The following is a 21,626-nucleotide window of genomic DNA, read 5'->3' as shown; positions in this document are numbered from 1 at the left end:
TGTGCTTCACGTTTTACCGTATATTTCTCGTCGTCTATGATACTCTTCACGTTCCTCGTGAGTGTGCTGGGTCTCGTCGTGTGGTTCCTCTGGATTGACCGTCCTTCACCAGCAGTGACCCCCGGGCGCATCTCGCCGGACGAACTCCTGACGTGCTGTGAGCGACCTTGACGTGTCTTCGTCATTTCCTCCCGCTGCCGGGGTGTGAGTGTCGGCCTTCACCCCGCAACACTTTCCTCTAGTCTTCTGCCTTTGTCTTGTCTCATAGATCTCTCTCATACGTTTCTCCTCCTGTGTCATGTTTATCGCTTGCAATACTTCAGCCTTTTCTATTCCTCTTTTGCCCGTTTGTCTTTCCTTATCTTAGGCTCTTATGGTATATTGTCTTAAACCCAAAGCTGAAACATTCATATATGCATTAGTCTATAAGGGGCAGATTTTGATGCCTGATCCACCGTCAGCTAAGATTATTTTAATCACACTTGTTGATACTACTTGCTTCAAGGATCCTTACACCAGCTTCAGGGATTGGTCCATGTCTCGCTTCCTTGCGTTTAACTGTACGTCCATATATATATATTTATGAACTTACGTTGCGATTTTCACTTTTAGCAAACTATGTATGAATTTAAGTGGCAGTGGCGAGACGATTTGATTTATGGGTTTTACCTTAAAGCCACATGTCCGCACATTACTGTCTCCCTAACATTAGTATTTGATCATGACGTGTGAGGAAGTATGTTGTGTTTCGATCAGCAGTAGTGACTGCTACTCGGTCATTGGTCCATGGTTGATGGGGGTAGGTCCGATTTTAGACTTTGCTGCTCCATATTGGATCTTACTTTACCTTTGTAAGATACTTGTGGTATCGATCCTTAAGTAATATTTACTGTGGAAACTTAAGTATTGATTAGAGATGGAGGCGGATCATTAAAAAATGTTCAAGGTCTATGAAACGAATATGTAGCCATACCCTCGTCTGTGACTTTGATGTCTGATCATGGCTTGTCTGCAACCATGTTGGAATTTTGTAAAACTAGTTGAAACTACGGGCGTTTCCGAGTCTTTACCTCCAGTTTGGAGTCGAATTACTGACTCGTGCACGTGCGTGGATCAGTAGGCGTTCTTTAAATTAACCTGGAGTTGACGGTAGCCGCTCATTCTTCTGATAATGTTGGCCTTTGATGAGACTTTCTGGATGTGGTGTCTTTATTGATTCTTGTCTTCAGACGGAACCGAATTATGCATCCGTACGTATACCTGGGCATCGACGTTTTAATAAGCTGTAGCCTCATACGACAAGCTTTCTTGAATCATTTTGGGTCTGGGTGAGAGTTGCATACCACATGTAGCTGTGAGTGATATCATCCTGAAACTAAGTACTGGCATTACTCGTGGTGCCCGCTACTGCACGCACTCCTGGGCATTCTCTCACCGTGGTCAGCTCCACCTCGGGCCCCACGTCTGCCTTTCAGTCCTACAAGAGACTATGATAGTTACCGACAGCCTGTGTCATTATTTGGAAGATTCGCAAGTTAACAAATTTAAAAATGTGTCGTGTATATCAAGAGATTTATATTTACAAAATTCATCCACCCTTTATTGTCTTTCAAATTACCATCATTATTTTCATTAGGTCATCATTAACAAAATATCTTAAAACTTCAGCATTGTGGTTTTTATTTTGGATTTCTTTGTGTGTGACATGACGTGTGTGGCTGACAAGAGCGATAAAGACTTTGTCTCGTTGAACCACTGACTGAGGGCAAGCAAGACGAGGTGGTTGAGTAACGCCCTTCGAGAGTGCCACGTCGTCCATTGCCTGCGGATGGACCTTAGTGGGTGTCAGTTGCTGCACCAGAGTGTAGAACCTGGAAAAAAATAGCTTTGAAGGTTAACTTCATGAGCACTCAAGACATTCTCAGTCGATTAAGTCTGGCCAGAATCAGTCACGTTACAATGCCGAAGAAGTCTCTCCAGACATAAAACTTTATGGAACACGCCAGAAAAGTTTCCTAAAAACACTGAGCAAACAACTTCAAAACTTGCCATAAAAATACATCGTAGCTGAACAGATGAAGAAAATGGGTTTCGAGAACGCATTTCCTCTGCCATAATATATTATGTCTGTCCTTGTACAAGTATTTATATCTTGTACGTACGTACGTGTCGAGATTCTAGTGAGTAATCATCCTCATTGAAGTGCACTTACAATTTGCTGTTGCAGATATTACACAAAACTTCGCATATTGATGTTTGTTACCTAAGACGCCACATACTAGCGGTCATCACACATCACACACACTGATCGCCTTATGCTAGTATTCGTTACGCAAGACGCCACATCTAGTATTCGCTACGCATACGCGACTTGTTGGTGTTGGTTACCCAAGACGCCATATACTAGTAAACGTCATAGAAGACGTCTCATGCTATCCCAATTTACAAAGACTGGGCTTTTGTCTTGCTCTTGCAAAGGACTGGGGGCGCTTACCAGCAAGCCATTGACTTGTCGTCTTGGACTTACTCTTGAGCAGACGATCTGACAACGAAACCTAGTATTCTTGTGTCAGGGAACGGCGGAATGACATTGTTGTGTGTTATGACCACTTATCCCTTCCATTTTTCTTCTTCATACCTCACTTATAACTGGCACAACCTACCTGCCGATAACATAATATTTTCCCGAAAATATAGCACAACAGCAGCGAGCAATTACTATCTGGCTGAGTTAATGGATGAATTATTGGCAACTTTCTCGATGCGTAAATAGACAAACACGCCGGCCTTTTTATGGTATATAAACTGTTACTACGATGATGAAATCTCTAAAGCCTTGAGCTCGAGAGTAGGATCCTTATGCATGATAACATGACCTTTGTCCAAACTCTTGAAGGTTACGTCAAAAGCTGAGTTGTCGAACTCAAAGGTCGCATCGTCGTACTCAAGAATCATACCGTTGTGCCTACGTGTGGGACCGTCGTACTGGAGGATCGTACCGTCGTGCTCAAGAACCACAACATCACGCTATAGGCTTGTACTGTCGTGCTTAAGGATCTCACCGTCATGCTCCAGGCTCGTGCCCAAGAATCCATCCGTCATGCTTCAGGATCGTACCGTCATGCTCCGGAATCGTATCGTCCTGCTCCAGGATCGTACCGTCATGCTCCAGGATTGTACCGTCGTGCTCCAGGATCGTACCGTCGTGCTCTAGGATCGTACCGTCATGCTCCAGGATCCTACCGTCATGCTCCAGGATCGTACCGTCGTGCTCCAGGATCGTACCGTCGTGCTCTAGGATCGTACCGTCATGCTCCAGGATCCTACCGTCATGCTCCAGGATCCTACCGTCGTGCTCCAGGATCCTACCGTCATGCTCCAAGATCGTGCCGTCGTACTTCACAGGTTGAGAAGGGAAACTTGTAGAGTCACACTATTTCCCGTCAAGGGACCTTTTTTCCCCCAGTGGTAAGGTTGTCATTATGGTTTTTACGCGGTGTCCTCCACCTTCAGCAAGCTCCTCACACGGGTGTATGGTAGCGCCCGCATGACGAGAGAACTTGGGACTCCTCACTACCAAATGAATCCTCGTCACTGTTTATGAAGCCTCGAAGATTGCATCAGATACTGAGTTCCTGAAAGTGATCTTACTTACATTCATACGAATGGACACTTTTTGTGTGTTATTGACTTTTCAGTAAATTTTGAGAGTGCCCAGAACTTCTTACATGAAAGATTTACTTAGGAAGAGGATATATGCATTATTAAGGCAGCTGTAGCGGTAAAGTTTCAGGTCTGTCCTCCGGGTGAAGTAATGGCAGATACATGCCTCGCTGGTGTTGACGCCAGTGTCTTCCTCCCTAACCACCTTATGGGTGAGTGCACGTAAACTGCGACGTCAGTCCGTCCACACACGCCCCTGGCTGGTCTCACCTGTGCTCTCTCGCTCTGGGGCTCTTGCCTGGCTCCAGACAGTGGCGCTCCATTTGAAGAAATACAAATATCTTATGAATATGTTAGACCTTGAGTCAAGCAGAGCAGGGGAGTGAGACGGGTAAACGTATGGGTAAGGGAGAGCCGGAAGGCCAAGGGAGGAGAGTGGAAGGTGTAGTGGTAATGCACAACACGGACGAGTTTGTGGCTTCCCACCTGGAGCTCCACCCGTGGGGCGGGCGGGGGGAATACCTGGGTTTAAGAAGGTGGGGGCAGGGGAGGGAGGGAGACCATCTCGTACTCATCACGATTTCCCGTTGGAAGATGTGGGTTTGACCCAAGGGTTGGAGTCGGGTTGAACCGCCAAATTACTGGCAATGACTTTCTTGTAGATATTATCATTATCATTATTATTTTTATTATTATTATTATTATTATTATTATTATTATTATTATTATTATATGCAATTGTACTTACCGAGGCCAGGCTTTGACTATATAAAGGTTCAAATATGTCGGAGAAAACGACAGTCACTCTCATGGGAGGCCCAGAACTGCTTTCGAGTTGTGGACGCGCTCCACTTTCTGAAAAAGGACCAGAGAAACCAGAGCGGTCATAAAAACTCGGCTCGGCAGAGGGGAAGGAACACCAGCAGCCCATCTGCCAGGACAGTGAGCACGAGATGATAACATGACTGCGTACCATAATCACTAGGTTGCCAGTGGCAACTCGGGGGTTGACTTTGATGTCTTGCTCCTCGCCCCACACCGTCAACTCCCACAACAGCCCCCCCCCCCCCCCCCCCCAACTTCCTTATTCTTCCCATTATCCACAAGTTGATCATCCCTCAAATATGTCTCGGCTTTTCCTTACCTTTAACTTGCATATATTTTTCTATTCTTAGTGTGTGGACCCAGCTTTTTTCTTTATTTCTTCTACTTAAAAGATGCAATGTTTTTTTTTTTTTTTTTTTTTTTTTTTTTTTTAAGCTGGAGGCGTTTTTGTTGCCGTGTGTGTATTTTGACTGTGCAATAACCGGTACCAGGAGACATGACATAATACTGTCTGATCACTCATTACCTTTACAAGTTGTCACACAATGTCTAACCGACAGTTTATCATCAGTTTTATGTCAGTTTCTAAAGTGATTGATGCTAACTGTATTCCCAGTGGTATGTTAGTTGCTTAAGTGATACTGACTGTATTACCAGTGGAATGTTAGTTTCTTAAGTGATGCTGGCTGTATTACCAGTGGTATGTTAGTTGCTTAAGTGATGCTGGCTGTATTACCAGTGGTATGTTAGTTTCTTAAGTGATGCTGGCTGTATTACCAGTAGTATGTTAGTTTCTTAAGTGATGCTGGCTGTATTGCTAATGGTATGTTAGTTTCTTAAGTGGTACTGGCTGTATTACCAGTGGAATGTTAGTTTCTTAAGTGATGCTGGCTGTATTACCAGTGGAATGTTAGTTTCTTAAGTGATGCTGGCTGTATTGCTAATGGTATGTTAGTTTCTTAAGTGGTACTAGCTGTATTACCAGTGGAATGTTAGTTTCTTAAGTGGTACTGGCTGTATTACCAGTGGAATGTTAGTTTCTTAAGTGATGCTGGCTGTATTGCTAATGGTATGTTAGTTTCTTAAGTGGTACTAGCTGTATTACCAGTGGAATGTTAGTTTCTTAAGTGATGCTGGCTGTATTGCTAATGGTATGTTAGTTTCTTAAGTGGTACTAGCTGTATTACCAGTGGAATGTTAGTTTCTTAAGTGATGCTGGCTGTATTGCTAATGGTATGTTAGTTTCTTAAGTGGTACTAGCTGTATTACCAGTGGAATGTTAGTTTCTTAAGTGATGCTGGCTGTATTGCTAATGGTATGTTAGTTTCTTAAGTGGTACTAGCTGTATTACCAGTGGAATGTTAGTTTCTTAAGTGATGCTGGCTGTATTGCTAATGGTATGTTAGTTTCTTAAGTGGTACTAGCTGTATTACCAGTGGAATGTTAGTTTCTTAAGTGATGCTGGCTCTTCAGATCCCGAGTATCAGGATGTCACTGCCGTGCTGCCTGCACTCAGGTGTAACATAATGATTCCCTCGATGTTCACTCACCAGTAAGCCACGCACAGCTCGTGATTAGTTTAATATCGAAGTATGTACAGGATGTAGTGGTATACATTAGCCTGCGAAAATTAGCCAGTTCACAGTGTTTGGAAATGGTTCTTCGTGGCCTGCGGTCGTGAGAAGTTACGTGCATTAGGTGTATGTGGTTAAATATGAGAGATGCATTCTTTTTTCCCAACTGTCACAGATTCATATTTAGAGATATCGGTTCCCCCCAGTGTGACATTAATATCCATGTATATACACAGTGGGCATATGATATAAACTTTGGTATTATGTCTTCAGCTGCTGAGCAGTAGTCGTGTGTGTGTGTGTGTGTGTGTGTGTGTGTGTGTGTGTGTGTGTGTGTGTGTAGCATGAAGTCATTCATACACTGACGAATTGTGCCGTAGAAATAAATAGTTGAACGCCTCAACCTGTTGCAGGGCGAGGAGCAGCGCCAGGGGCACACAAAGTTTCAACCACTCAGGCGACGTTGTTTCCTCACATGATGTATCCAGTAATTACTTTATATAACTTTTGTACTTAGTAAATCGCGCTGTAACCTTGGTGTGTCAAGCGGGTCTGCGGCTGTGTGTGCCGCAGATGATGTGGTCAGAGGCGTCCTTGCGCCATCTCCTGGCGGGGTGCCCTGCGGTTACCCCTGAATTTATTAATTTGTGGCGACCTTGGTCAACCCAACGACGTGCCTGGCTGCTGCTTCTGACGCTCCCTTCCTGACTGCCTTCCCCCGCCGCAGCCCTGGACGGCTAACAAGACTCACGGTTCACTTGCCATTGGTCTGAAGCTCGGTGCACGGACCATGATTCCCTTGCCTGTGGTCTGAAGCTCGGTGCACGGACCATGATTCCCTTGCCTGTGGACTGAAGCTCGGTGCACGGACCATGATTCCCTTGCCTGTGGACTGAAGCTCGGTGGACGGACCACGGTTCCCTTGTCTTTGGTCTGAAGCTCGGTGCACGGACCATGGTTCCCTTGCCCTTGGTCTGAAGCTCGTTGCACGGACCATGATTCCCTTGCCTGTGGACTGAAGCTCGGTGCACGGACCACGGTTCCCTTGTCTTTGGTCTGAAGCTCGGTGCAAGGACGAATAGACTCGAAGTATACGTCCAAGAGTTCCACGTGAGCCCTCCTCGCTTCAGAGTTAACACAGGCCACGGAGTCAAAACTGAATGCTTAAATGAAAAGCCATGTTGCACTGTTGGGGAGACTTGGTGCTGTATCATCACTGTAATCACTGGCATTGGAGTTACCTGGGTGTTTTCACTTTATAGTCAGAGTTGAACACCAACTGTTCTTTTTCCTTATGAAATCTTGAGTCACCGTACTCTCAAGAACGCATCAGCAAATCTCACCCACATTCCTCATCCAAAACCCGTCCTTCCAGTCAGCCACAAGGCATTCTTAGCTTTATCTTCATGACGTTACCCGAACCCTAACCCAGAGGGAGTCTTTTGGACTGCCTTGGTTTGAAAGCCACATTAAGGAGGCGGTCAGCGTTGGCCTCGGTCTTATGATTGTATTGTTTACTTTCTCCTCTCATAATGGGTGAGGTGTCTGTTTGTAACACTGATATATTGGGTGAGGTGGCTGGCCTTCCGTAGTAGTTCACGCCAGTACCAGAACCTGTACTATTGTAAGATGTCTTCATTGTTTCATTATTTAGAAATTATTTTTTTTTCTAATATTGAGACGGCACGGGCAGCTAAGGCCCTAATCAAGGCCATCCCAGTAACGCTGTATGTATATACCCTAGCCTGAGCCAGGTCCCCATTTTATCGACTAACTCCGAAGGGTGGATGAGCAGCGGGTTGACTGTGAACCGAATGCAGCAACCAGGATTCAAACCTATGCGCTCGACCCTGGGCGGCCCGTGAATGCGTCACAGTCAGGAACGCTAACCGCTACACCTGTGTGCGACCCTGAGGTCAGGGTTGTTATGAGCTTCCTCATGTTTTGTAAAGCGACGGACAGCATGGCGGAGTGTCAGGCCGTGGGGCGGCGTTCCACAAGGTCCTGGGAGAAAAAATGATATCTATTGATTCACGATACTTTTCATTTCGATATGATATTTAGTTCATAAACTGGAATATACAACCGTATTTTTCCCGGTTCTTTTATCGGAAATATTGAACTTTTCGTCGGTCTTTTGTGTGAAATCATAAAACTGGTTGACGCAAATGGCAGATGTGTAAGTCAAAGACGAAGACAAATAGGTATGACATCCCTTGTCACGAGGTAATCATCGCTTACGGACGGACACAAGCATCCAGTGATGGAACGTATTAATTGTATATTCATTAGGCAGAGAGTACAGGCAGGAGTAATGAGGTAATGTAGCTATAAACCGGGTAGTTAATTACTATGTTATGAGTTGTGGGGAGTGAAAATGAAGCCCCAACCTTCATGCTCTAGTGACAACATTGCCTAATTATTCAACGTAAAAGTAAATTCCTAACTGTTGGTTACTCCATTAAAAGTGACCTTTGGATTGAACTTAGTGAGGGCAACAGTGGTTCTGGAAGCATTCAGCCAGTGTCATTACCCGCCTATTTATCATCAGACGAGATCATCCCATACAATCTCAGCGCTCATGAATTTGACACAGAATCGGTTGATACTGAGGAGCGGAAACATTGGATGTTGGGTTCACATCTCAAAGGACGTGGTTAACTAACCATCGGTAAACAATGTGAGCGACCCTGGAGGTCAACCATGGAAATTATGAAGATCCTGTTAACGATGTGCGTCACCTCAAGTGCTGGTTGGTTAATGTGTAGGAAGACATCATCACCCCAGACCTCGCAAGGCGAAGTAACCCCTTCAGTGGGGCGGTACCTCCTCCCTTGAGCACGGGGGGTGAGATTGTAGTCGTGATTGTGGAGTGGAGAGATTTATCCCATTCGAGGGAGATCTAGGATGACGAGGCACCGGAGGGGTACAGGCAGTGACCAGGTTGAAGAGAGGTATCGTATGGAGGATGAGTATGGCTGGGGTTACAATTAGTGACTGTGGGGTAAAGGGGGGGCGGTACCCTAAGAAGGATGGATCTAGGATAAGGAGGGGTGGGAGGAAGGTAATGATATTTATCTAACACGTAAATCTTATAACTTCGCCCTGTTAATGATCCAAGGCTGGGCGTAATTACAGCTCCCTTGGCTTTCCCCCCCCAAGTCATAAGTTATAGGCAACAACCCAGGTCCGGTAACATGGATCGTGGGGTCTGAAACCCAACCCTTTCAGACCCCAAGCCAGAATCCTGCTCGGTGCTTCATGACACTGTATAACCACCACTTCCGTACATGGTGTACACCCGGAACCCATTGGTAAGAGGCATCCTGTCCCTAACCATTATGTATTCCAGGCTGTCTGTAACCATACACATGCTTCTTCCTCCCCCCACCACACCACGGTGCGTCCCCAGCACACCAAACTTTGGTATCGGGGACGTGATCAAGGGTCGTGTGTGTAGCACACGGTCGGACGGAAGGAACACAAAAGGAGCTCAAACCGCAATAGATCGTCCAGTCCTTTCCAGGCTGTATGTAGCTCTGTTAGATCAGGAACTCTGGAGATCTTGTGACGCCAGCAGAAAAGAGGATGCACATGACATACTGTGAGGGACCTATAAACTTTGTTTGTAGCTAAAGAAAGGCAGTGAATGCTACTCGTGGACTTGAAGCGAAATAAAATTTATCAAGACTCTTTTTAATTAAGAAATGTATGTCTTGATGCTTCTAAGTATATATTTCTCCTGATTCGAGTACCATACCAATGAGTCTCAATGCCATTATTCGCCTTTTTACTGCCATCCACTGCTTACTTGGCGGTAGGTCATAAAGGATTATTATAACATCTTGCACCTCGTTTACCTTGTGTAGCCCTAAATTTCATACTGTAACTTGCCTCATCGTTATTAATACTAGTGTGAAAAACTTTCGCACACGTGGAAATCTTTGATGCGGGAGTTTATTGAATGCTTTCAGAAAATCTAGACTGATTTTGTCAACCGCTTCACTTTCATGAGAGAAAACACACAGACTTGTCAGACGCAAGCAACTTTGTCGAAAACCATACTGAGAACTGTTTGTTAAGTGGTGATCCTCTAAACTGATTGATAACATTGTTTTGTTTAGAATGACTGGTTCCATAAGTTTACCAGATACGGACGCTAAACTAACCGAGGGTTTTGAAGGATTTTCACTTGGTGGCTGAAACCTGACATTGACAGCTTCAAAGACTCTGACAGTTGGAAGACCCATTTCCCAGCTAACAAAGTGGACTTGATCACATGTAATGACACCAGTAAGGCTGAGCCCAAGGTATGAGGTATCTCTCTGCACCTCTCAAGTGTTATATGCCATCTCGTGACCTCAAACTGAATGTAATAATGTCATCCCGATATAATAGTCGATAACTTTTCTCGTTACAGACTTGAAGCAGCATAATTGCGAGCATACAATATGATCAGGCAAAGCTTCCTGAACTGTTTGTACTATGAACTCCTTTCAGTATAATTTTGAACCGTTTTATCACATTCATTTTACTGCAGCATCATTCCATGTACAAAAAGTTCCACAAACGTTTGCATTCACGCTTCCAGTTTATCTGACTAGTATGAGCTTCGCATCACTCCTGCAGAAGATGCCCTCTTTACACCCCACCTTATGTAAACTTAGTCAGCCCACCTACCTCCTCCCATAAGTCTCTGGCGACATGTTGTTGGTGGTGAGCCTACCGCGAGTTCATCCTGAAGGAGGTGATGATAGCCAGAAGACCTTGCCGCTCATAGGTCCCTGACGGTGTATTATTAGTGATGAAGCACTCACGCTCTGTCTGAAGGAGGAGGCATTTGCTACGACAGTGTCAACACCCTGTCAAGGCCTTCACCATCATTTTCATGCCCGCGGAGGCTCTGTCTGTTCCCAGGTTCATCCCACATTAGTGTTGGCGCTGATACTTTTGCCTTACGGTGTGTGTTTATTCTCATATGTACATACAACAGTCGGGTTTCAGGCGCAGTTACCTTGGGAGGGCGTGGGAGCGCGACATCTGTCGAGGTTGGTGGTAACATCATTCCGTCAACACTGAAGCATTGTCTCTCCCAGACTTTCTGTGAAGCTGACGTGACAATCACAGAGATGTAATTCTTGAGGGTTAGCGAGAGTTCAGCAGTTTCACTTTTTATTTAGTCTTTACAGCGGAACTTTTCAAGGTGGTGATGTTTATCTGACAGCGTGTTTACACTCTTGGTGATGTATCCGGGCCCAGGAGGCTGGAAAAAAAATAGTTTTTCGCTGTTGCCGGGTCTTCAGTTGTACATTTTGATAAGGATCTTTTTAAGCGTTCTTGGATGAAGAATAATAAGTAATAGACTTAGCGGCTCAAGCAGAGAGTCCATTGTCACTTCATTCTGTTTACGCCATTACTGATAACAAGATACCGCTATATTTCCAGCAAGGCACAGGAAGGTTCCTCGAGTTCAGCTGGCATGCTGAACTTCAACAGCCCAACAGTTTACACTACTGCCACCTAAAGAATGAACAGGAACCCATTTGTGTCAAAGAGTTTAACGCCTTGAGCAAGAAAGCTTGAACACGAGCCAATGCATCAAAGATTTAACGCCTTGAGCAGGACATTATGACCCCTGGATGTGACTGCTTGGCCTTCGACCTTATCCATAAAGGCAATGCTGAGGGCCAGACCATCATGTCCCACTTATCAAACTGTTGAGTATTTTGACGGGATATGTTGACCTGTAAGATCACTCCTGCTTCACTCTTTTGTGTCACTATTCTCAGTTGTATTGGCCATTTGTAAGCATATCCGAACCTGTGAAGTTTGCTACTGTAGCTTAAGGTAAAAATGGGGGTGAGACCTAATGTACCAGCCTAACACGAACCTGACCACTTCGTTTGCCTTTAAATTAAATATGAATCTGTGAATGACAGGATGTCGTACATCACCTAGGCATTTAAATGACTGGGAACAACCAAACCTCATATGGGGCACAGAGTTGTCATTCGTGTTTCCTCAAATGAGGCACAGACTTGTCCTTCGTGCTTCATCATATGAGGCACAGAGTTGTCATTCGTGTTTCCTCAAATGAGGCACAGACTTGTCCTTCGTATTTCCTCATGAGGCACAGAGATGTCCGTGTTTCCTCATATGAGGCACCGAATTGTCCTTCGTGTTTCCTCATATGAGGCACAAGTGTATGTGGCAAGAGAGAAGTTGTGTATCCACATGCCTTAATCCAAGGGGACGTCATGTACCTGTGATTTTCTTAATTTCTTTTCATTAAATTCTATTGTTATGTCAGCCTCCGTAAAGTCACCACATTTTCATCACTGCTGAGTCTGTCATTGACATCACAAACTTTTTGTCAATAAAGCAAGAATCATGACACGATGTATCAACCAGCCTTCAGTGATGTGATGTCAGTAACCCTGAGTTATTATCCAGTCTCCCTTATGACGTCAGTACTTACGAGTCGTAAACCATCCAGACTTCCTCATTTGTTCATCAGAACTTCGTGTTCTCTCGCAGTTCTTAATCTCGTCTTCACAGAATAGTTTGTTCTTCATGTTTTCAGAGCTGATTATTTTGTTTTACTTACTAACTCCTCTAAATTCGCTAAATGTGACAGTTATTGAGCGTTGTAGGCAACACTTAAAAGACTCATTATCTCACTCTAGAATTTAGAATAGTGACCTCGTTTTCATTTTTCGAGACCTTTCGTTAACTGGGACCCAGAAACAGTGGTATGGTATGGTATTGTCTATCGGGCCTGAGATATAACCATCCAGATATTAAGTCTTTGTCCTCACAAAGACTTGGACACCTTCTCGTAGAAAAAACAACAAAAAAATACAATTTATTGTAATAAAAATTGCACATGACTCACCTATAATTTACCATCATCATCTCTGTACCTACTGATAGTCAGTGTGTTGTGAAGGATGTGAAAAATGCTTTCACGGATAACCTGATCAGGTGTTTCATTGTGTATATGTGTGTCAACAGGTGAAGTATGAGAACCTGGTAAGCGGCCGCAACCTGCTGGAGTCTCACCTACATCTTCACCTGGTGGAGCATCTCAACGCTGAGGTTCGTATTCCCCTTTCGGCTAAGAAGAAAATTTATATGGGTTGCTGACTATTGTGTAATATCAACCAGGTTTGTACCCACAGGTGGCAGAATGCTTCCTTGCGCAAATAGTTTAGTATCAATTAGAAAACTCCACCACCACGATCACTTTAAGGGGGCATTCGTGTTCGCATGGAGCTTATACAAAGAAGTCGGCACCATCGCATTCATAGCACGACGGCTCGGAAGAAGTTCTCGTAATACACTGAAGTACCGACTAATCTCGCGTCAGAGCCTCACTACACCTCACTGACTGAGGGCTCATCCAAGTATGATTAACGATCGTGATATTGTGGCAAAGCCCCTTTCATGACGACAGTACGACCCTTGAGCACGACAGTTCGACCCTTGGGTATAATGTTCTGGTGTTTTGACCTTCTCTAGTGTCTAATGTCAAACGTCACACCACTGTACTTAAAGAGCAGTACAGTCTCGGCTTAAATTCAGTCAACACCTGTGCTCGTGTCCCTTAATCATAGTATAAAATGATGATTCTACTTCCTTCATTGGGTGTTATGAGGAAGGGTTGAGTCACGACCATAGTCGCCCCTGGCACTGCAGCGTGAGAATAGCGCTCGCTCTTGCTGATGACTGTCGCATCCCACACGGCTGTTTCCCATTCCTTCACAACGCGTCTCTCCCGGACAATTTGCACTTCACAATTTGGGAACAATTCAGCGAGGAATGACTGGAAGAGATATTATGTACTTTGATGCCATTGTCTGTGCTTGAACTGTATTGTGTCGTCAGTCACAACTGCTGACCTACAGCCTTGTCATCGTGCCGCAGTCAGAAGAAATGTTTACTGTTAGCGGAACAACAGTTTTACTTCCATTCACTAACACCACCTAAAATGTGGTTTTGCGCGCAGAGTTTGGTTTCCTCTTCCCTAACCGCATAAAGCTATCTTTTTGGAATCAAGAAAAGTCGATCACAAGCTCATTTTCACCTTACTTTGCTGACGCTGAATTTCAAGAACGATTAATGTGAAACTTCGTCGTTAAGCGAAGTGTCTTTGCCACTCTGAGTAGTCCTGAACACCAACAAACAACTCTTGTCATGAGCTGTCGTCGTGTTTAAGTGTCGTCATCCCCTGAAGCTATCGAATCACGAGATTAAGACTTGAGTAAAGACCATTGGGTGATTCCTGGGTCATCTTAACAGCCATTCAAGATGTAGCTCTTACAAGTGTTCTCTGTTCCCTTCTGCATAACTTTCAGTCTCGGGGCTCCACCTCTACACCTGCCTGATGCTTAATTTTCTGTACAGACTTCAGGAGCGGATCAGTAGAACACTTCCTCACAGTTCAGGTATACACACTCTTCCCATCATTCTCTCTTCTGCAGAACACAACTCATGATGTTCCAGATTTGTAAGCTATGACCTTTCCAGCTGAAGTTTCGGTAAAAAACTCTTGTTTTGAACAACTTGCACGATATTCACACCACCCTTGCATGTAAAGGTGCTCTGTATTTGAATACATGTTCTTTTTATTGACTAGTCATAGCAAATCATCCTAATGGTAATCAGGACAAGACCAGCATAACGGAAAGTTCATCAGATCCACCAGTGTAGTACTTTTAGATCATTTATTCTTCAGTAATATGTACTAGTCAAATCATTCCACGCTTTTATGGACGCATTTGTAATTCACGCAGTAAACAGATAAGATGTGTATGTACTTTATGGGATGATCGGTTGACTAACACCTTGTCCGTGGTGCGTCGCAGATCGTGCTTGGTACTGTCACGGACCTAGGCGTGGCCGTGGAGTGGCTCCGCTCCACCTTCCTGTACGTGAGGGTGCAGCACAACCCGCGCCACTACGGACTCCCGCAAGGCCTACAACATCCCCAGCTGGAGGCCAAGCTACAAGGTCAGTAGTACCATCTTCTCACACAGGGCATTTTCATGGCTAGTTTTAGGTGTACTTTGCCTAACCCAACATGGTAATGCTACACTTGGATATGGATGGCCTCATCTCTCACCTGGACCCGTGAGTGTTAGGTCAAAGATGAGGCCATCATATTTTAGGATCGTTCTGCCATTTTTCAGGATCGTCCTGTCGGGAATAGGGGTCATGTACCGTCATCTTGAAGGTGTTAACCCATGCTGATGGGACTTTGATAGTCAGTTAGTGAACGCAGTAAGAACCCGGCAGAGGGTTTGGGAAAAAACACATTACTTCACCGTCGGCACGGGTCAGAGTTCAAGGGAGATGTTCCGGGTCAGTCACAATCACAAATTGTTGCATATGGCGCACACAGATTACAGATGCGGCGTCGCTTTAAGTTTGGAGCGGGTCTGGAATAATCATCAGCACAGGTGGTACCTGCCATTGTAAGATGCCGGCCGGGGATAATAGATTCATCTGTAGTGGATCACGACGAATGTCTTCAAAACATTTGTACCACACTCGTATTAAATTTGTCTTTATACTCACTAAGTTCGTGCTTTACATAACGAAGGTCCAACAGGGAATTGGATCCTAACCATGCAATATTGGACTTCTTTTACTTTATGGGAAATTCGTGATAGTTACGTTGGTCGGACAAATATCATCCTTCCTTTCCCGAAGCGAGACACTGAAGATGATGGAACAGGTTGATTTGTTTAGAAGTATAAGGATGTATCTTGATATACCGTGTGTTGCCAAAGCATGAGGCTTGTCGAGAAATTTTGTCAAAACAAATGATTATTGTGTTGGGAATGGATAAACACTGATACTTCAGCTCATTCGAAGGAGTAATTCAATCTGCAACATAATGAGTGACGGAAAACGGGGGATATAGAGAGAGGGACCAGCAGTAATACCCTCATGACTTTACGGTTAATGGACAGCCGGGTAAATCGGTAGCGGGTAATGCCTGAGCAGAGGCCTGAGGCTAGACTGAGGCCTGGGGGGAGTCTAGCAACAAGAGTGAGCGGCATCCATCCCACTGGTCTTTATGATATACGTCAGTTCTGAAGGAGACTAAGAAGCGAAATCATATGAAGCAAATACAGAGGCGAAGCAGCCAAATTCGTTGGCCATGTTGCAATGAAATTATGGTTATCAATACCATGTTTTGGGTCTCAGGGGGAGAATAAAGGTGCACCCTCATTTATCCTGATAATAGCCATAAAGAGAAAACAACGACAAAACGAATAGCAAGTTATTATTCACACGTCTACTGTAGCTCTTCCAGGTAAAAGGTTCTGTGAAGACATTTGAAAAAATAATCGACATATGAAGGAAACGTGTTGTAGCTTTCAGTGGACGGAAAAGTATGCTTTAGTAACCCTGCTCCTCCCACAACACACACACACACACACACACACACACACACACACACAACACACAACACACACACAAAAACACACACACACGTGAACTTACTTTTTGCTGTAGTAAATGACTCGCTGCCCGATGATACTCCTTCAACACGGATATGTTTTGAAGTTCCATTATTCGCAACCGCAAGATACCATGCCTAAAGTGTATCAAAGCTGCCCACATGCGGTATGTTCCAAGGTACGGAGTACCATCAGTACAGTTCCGACAAAAATTACAAAAGTATTTTGATCTCCAGGCCTTCGATAGCTCAGTTGGTAGAGCGGTGGACTGTAGGCGGCATTGTAACAGACATCCATAGGTCACTGGTTCGAATCCGGTTCGAAGGATAACCTTTTCATTTTTTTCTTTTTTTCCCTTTCTTGCCTCCTTAGCTTTCAGCAGTCACTTAAAGCAACCAAGATTCTATCCCTGACCATGTTACCATTCACATGGTTCGCATAAATTAACTCAGGGACAGTGCTTCATCTTAGAACCCAACGCATTTCAGTATGAAACCACCACCTGTAATATGAAACCATATGGAACCATACATTCCATATCCCATGTGGTCTAGTGGCTAGGATACCTGGCTTTCACCCAGGAGGCCCGGGTTCGATTCCCGGCATGGGAATTCTTTTTAAAATACACATAATGAAGCCATCAACTGATGTCACTGACTTCTGGAATATCATAATATATTCTTACATTTTACAATGTTTTATTAGTCCCAGAAATGTAATAGTTTGTTCATTCTTAAACTACATCAGAATTACCAAAAATTTTTGCTATGTAGTTTACATGGGAACTTCAAATTAATAGCAAATTTATGATGTTTGATATATTCGGCCACAGCTTGAAGTCATATCCTATGTCCAATACAGTCCCGTGTGGTCTAGTGGCTAGGATACGCGGCTCTCACCCGCGAGGCCCGGGTTCGATTCCCGGCACGGGAAGACATTTTCGTGTGTCCGACACAATTCGACATGCTCTTTAACACGTATTGGCGGTATGAGAGAAAATAGATACCACGGTTATCTAGTCATAACCATATCCCGTGTGGTCTAGTGGCTAGGATACGCGGCTCTCACCCGCGAGGCCCGGGTTCGATTCCCGGCACGGGAAGATATTTATACATCCTCACGATCAGATGCTGGGGTATATCATAAAGCCAGTACAAGTCACACGGACAGCAGAAGGTGGTACCAATTACCTTGCGTGTTCTAGTGTCAAGGATACACAGCCTTCACTTGCAAGGCTCGGGTCTCATTCTTGTAACGGGAACACATATGCTTGAGTCGTCCAGAGGTGGATGCTGAAGACATCATATATTCGTAGATGAAATATCAATAATGCTCACGTTTCATGTTTATCTGAAGGGTGGAGAGGGTTGGGTGTGATGTATATATCCGCATTAGTCTAACATCCAGTTATACATATTTCTTTGGCCATTTCATATGTTCAAGACTTTCTGGGCATCAGAATTTCCCAGGTGAGTGAGGATATGAGCAAATAACTTCATATGGACATGGGTCTCCTATATGGTACCTCGTACGCAGGATTCATGACTGTCTTGTGGTCTTTTGTTTGGAATTAACTGGATATGGCACCTTTCCTTTTTTCACTGATACTTAAAAATACTGAAATAATTAAGTGCCATCATCGGTAAAATATGTAAATATGTTCACTCTCAGTATTTTGCCAGAATAAACTCACTCATTCACAAGAGCTTCGGTTGCGCCTCCACTCTTCCTTACAGGACATGATGCTTAGGAACAAAAGAAAACGAAGCTTGCATTAGCTTACACTACGATAATTTACAATGTAATTCCTCCAGTATATACTATGATATTTTACAATAAAATTCCTAATATAGTCATCCTTGGCTCATGAAATCAAAAATATGACAAAATGGAATTAATGTAAGAAGACCAATCGTCATTTCTTATCCTTTTGAGAGTTTAAACACAGTTTTGCTTAGAGCTGAAGTACCACGTATGCAGTGAAAACTTTTATATTCAAACGTCAGAAACACATATTCAAGATCCTTCAGTTGGTAGTTGGTAATGATGATGTGATACTAACAACCTAAATGACCTTGGCACTCCGATCTAGAACTTAAACATCCAACCAAGTCGGGGGCCATGTATGTAGCAAGAACCTGTATGGTCTTCGAATCATCTGAAGGCAACCGAAGAAAGTGTTCCCTATTTGTAAGGTGATGGTTATAACTTGACGCCAAAGGCCTGAATGACCATGACAGTCGATAAACACAGAGATCAAACAACCAGCTAACATGAACGATACAGTAATTTGTCTGTCTTATGGACTGAGGTGTAGTTAGTGACAACCAGGATTCACTCAATTTTCATTATAGTAATCTGTCTGTGCGTTCTAAATTCAAGGTAATATTACTTGATCCAATGACTGTATATCTACATTATCTTACTATGTCTATGCGTTCTAGATGTAAGGTAATGTTGGCTGATCCAAACACTAAATGACTGTTCTCAAATATCCTATTCCATAAACTGCTAATGTGACTGAAGCTTGTTCTCATGGATCCTACTCCATACATTGCTTGCAAGACTGCTTGTTGTCCGAGATTCTGTTCCATAAACTGTCAAAATAAGCGTCCATTCTACAGAATCTTGTTCCAAAATACTGGCTGTAACAGATGTGTTAATCAGTTCTGTTGTTGATTATTAACAGTGCACTTCCCTTTGTTTCTCTTCTGCCCAGTAATAACTTAATTATCGTTTAACCAATTTCCAAGAAGTTTATATGAATAGAAGTTGCAAAATTTACTGGGTGGCAGCATTTAATGATCAAGGGAGAATATGTAAAACTTGCACGAGTTGTCGTACTGACATTAACTTGTCTACATAATTCAAGGACGCATCCTTAACATCCCCCTTCAATTTTTCAAAAGATATTAATGATAACGATGAAATTAACAAATCAGGCTTCGCTAATTTTGTCTACATTGAGTCAACTTCCTATCAACTGAAGCATAAAAAATCAATTTATCATTGCCAGAGGTAATCGACGAAAATTACGTTATATACTGCAACTTGAAGATAATTTTGTGGCTGTAACTCATTAGTAGAAAAAGATCTGCCCCGAGTGAGGATCGAACTCACGACCTTGAGATTATGAGACTCACGCGCTGCCTACTGCGCCATCGAGGCTACAATCAGCATGAAAGCATATATTGTGTTTTGTTTGTTTATTTTCCTGTGGGATGTGTGCTTGAAATATTTTCCTGTGGGATGTGTGCTTCAAATATGTTTGTGAAAGTTATATACTGATGTCACTGAACAATATTAACGTTTTTGGGAAACTTTCAGTAGAGATATGACATCTAAAGTTACGAAATTTTTAGATACTTATCGCAAAAGAATAACATATTCATAAATAACTGACAGAGATACGTTAGCCTTTAAGTCTATTGATAAGATATTACTCCACCATAAGTTTCCTCTAGAGTCTAGACCAAATTATGTTAAAAAAGGAACATCTGGTTACTGTTTACGTCAAGTCGTGAGTAAGACTTTCAAAGCACGTTAAACCCATACACACATGTCGAGGGTCTCAACGTTCGCGGGGAGCTGGGGGCATAGCGCTCAGTTATCCATTAACAGATTCTTAAAATATCGTGAAAGCAGGAGGTCAAACTCTCATGATATTTAGACATTTCTACTGCCACACATCCACGCAACGAAAACCACCCAAACTTTCCGGACAAAACTTAATCTACACTTAACCACTTAATCTCTTTAACATCTAATTAACCTATCGTTAGACCAAACTGCAAAAATCCCTGGTCAATGAGAAGGCTGATTCCTCCACCTCAGGAGAATGTATAGTTACAAACACGAATCCATTAACAACCACATATTGCAGCTGTCACAACTGTATCATTTATCATTACTAAATATGACATCTACTCCTTCCATTATAGATTTTAGGACCTTTCTCACTGCTTACTGCATATCACGCGCTACATACAGTATGACGAGTCGAGGGCTAGGTCTGCGAAAAGCGTCAGTGTTCAACGTAACAAGAGAACTACTTGAGTTCAAGTCAGGCATTTCAAGTTTGGCACGACTTAACATGGGAATGGATGCTGGTTTCTCAATACATGTATAGAATACTTACTATCACGCCATTAGGAATTTTACAGAAGCATAGCTTTATTGATTTCACATTTCTATAAAGACTTCATATACCTAGTATAAATGCTTCACATGCATTCCCATGTGGTCTAGTGGCTAGGATACCTGGCTTTCACCCAGGAGGCCCGGGTTCGATTCCCGGCATGGGAAAGGTTTTTACGAGACGCTTCTGTACCGGAAATTGACTTCTCCCAGGACATAATGACTTACGACCGTTCTCTCGCTCATCTTTGAAGACCTGTTATGTGATAAAAAAAAAAAAAAATTAAGAACAAAACCATACTCTTAACATGTACATAGTTCCTCAAATTCCTAAGAAAATGGACAGGATTATGTATTTCTCTCACCCCTGTGATCCCTTAAAGTATGTCGTCGCTGCTTCTCATACCTTTACGTCCCATGTTGTTAAATCGTATAAGATAAAAAGCTTTCGCAAGAAGCCCAAATTCGCTTCCCGGCTGGCATGAGTGGACTGGTCAGTGAACACTGTATGTATCCTGGAAAACGTTACTGTAATTACGTATTTAAATATATGTAAATTTTTCATGGCAGTATTAAAAACAAAAGTGCTGAGACGAAACCAATTCAGCCGTGTTTTTGTTAAATTCGATTCACAAGCTTTACAGTGACTAAACATGTACTGAACTTCCATAAGAACGATGAATTAAAGTAAATACATTCTATATGTATACCTAAAAGGTCATAATACGCTCCAGTGAGGGCTTCAGGCACGTACAAGATAGATGGACAGAACTTGGTAGCTAAGCAAAGTACCCGACTCAATAATCTCTGAAAATAAAACTTATTGCCTCTGTGAAAATATAGCATAAACTCATTATCAGTATGCAAAGAAAGCAAGTTTTATATACTTAACTATGTATATTTAAAACATATATTCTGAGTTTCTCAAATTATTTTGAATTACATTATTTTCAAG

At 43.2% G+C, this 21,626-nt stretch overlaps 1 protein-coding gene and 6 non-coding genes across 7 annotated transcripts in view; 6 read left to right on the top strand and 1 right to left on the bottom strand.

Moving 5' to 3' along the window:
* LOC139752267 (uncharacterized) overlaps positions 1-21,626 on the top strand; it is a 91,673-nt gene that overhangs the window by 29,905 nt on the left and 40,142 nt on the right. Inside the window, exons 13-14 of the mRNA XM_071668299.1 lie at positions 13,077-13,160; positions 14,930-15,074. Coding sequence (XP_071524400.1) covers positions 13,077-13,160; positions 14,930-15,074 — 229 coding nt within the window. The remainder of the gene's footprint in view (positions 1-13,076; positions 13,161-14,929; positions 15,075-21,626) is intronic.
* TRNAY-GUA (transfer RNA tyrosine (anticodon GUA)) lies at positions 16,772-16,861 on the top strand. The gene is given in 2 exon segments: positions 16,772-16,808; positions 16,826-16,861. It is a non-coding gene; the product is annotated as a tRNA-Tyr (tRNA).
* On the top strand, positions 17,074-17,145 carry TRNAE-UUC (transfer RNA glutamic acid (anticodon UUC)). Its single transcript has one exon. It is a non-coding gene; the product is annotated as a tRNA-Glu (tRNA).
* On the top strand, positions 17,396-17,467 carry TRNAE-CUC (transfer RNA glutamic acid (anticodon CUC)). The gene has a single exon. It is a non-coding gene; the product is annotated as a tRNA-Glu (tRNA).
* TRNAE-CUC (transfer RNA glutamic acid (anticodon CUC)) lies at positions 17,565-17,636 on the top strand. Its single transcript has one exon. It is a non-coding gene; the product is annotated as a tRNA-Glu (tRNA).
* Positions 19,630-19,702, bottom strand: TRNAM-CAU (transfer RNA methionine (anticodon CAU)). Its single transcript has one exon. It is a non-coding gene; the product is annotated as a tRNA-Met (tRNA).
* On the top strand, positions 20,768-20,839 carry TRNAE-UUC (transfer RNA glutamic acid (anticodon UUC)). Its single transcript has one exon. It is a non-coding gene; the product is annotated as a tRNA-Glu (tRNA).

The sequence above is a fragment of the Panulirus ornatus genome, chromosome 12 (assembly GCF_036320965.1).
Source record: "Panulirus ornatus isolate Po-2019 chromosome 12, ASM3632096v1, whole genome shotgun sequence".
NCBI lineage: Eukaryota > Metazoa > Arthropoda > Malacostraca > Decapoda > Palinuridae > Panulirus > Panulirus ornatus.
This window is presented reverse-complemented; position numbering and strand designations above follow the sequence as displayed.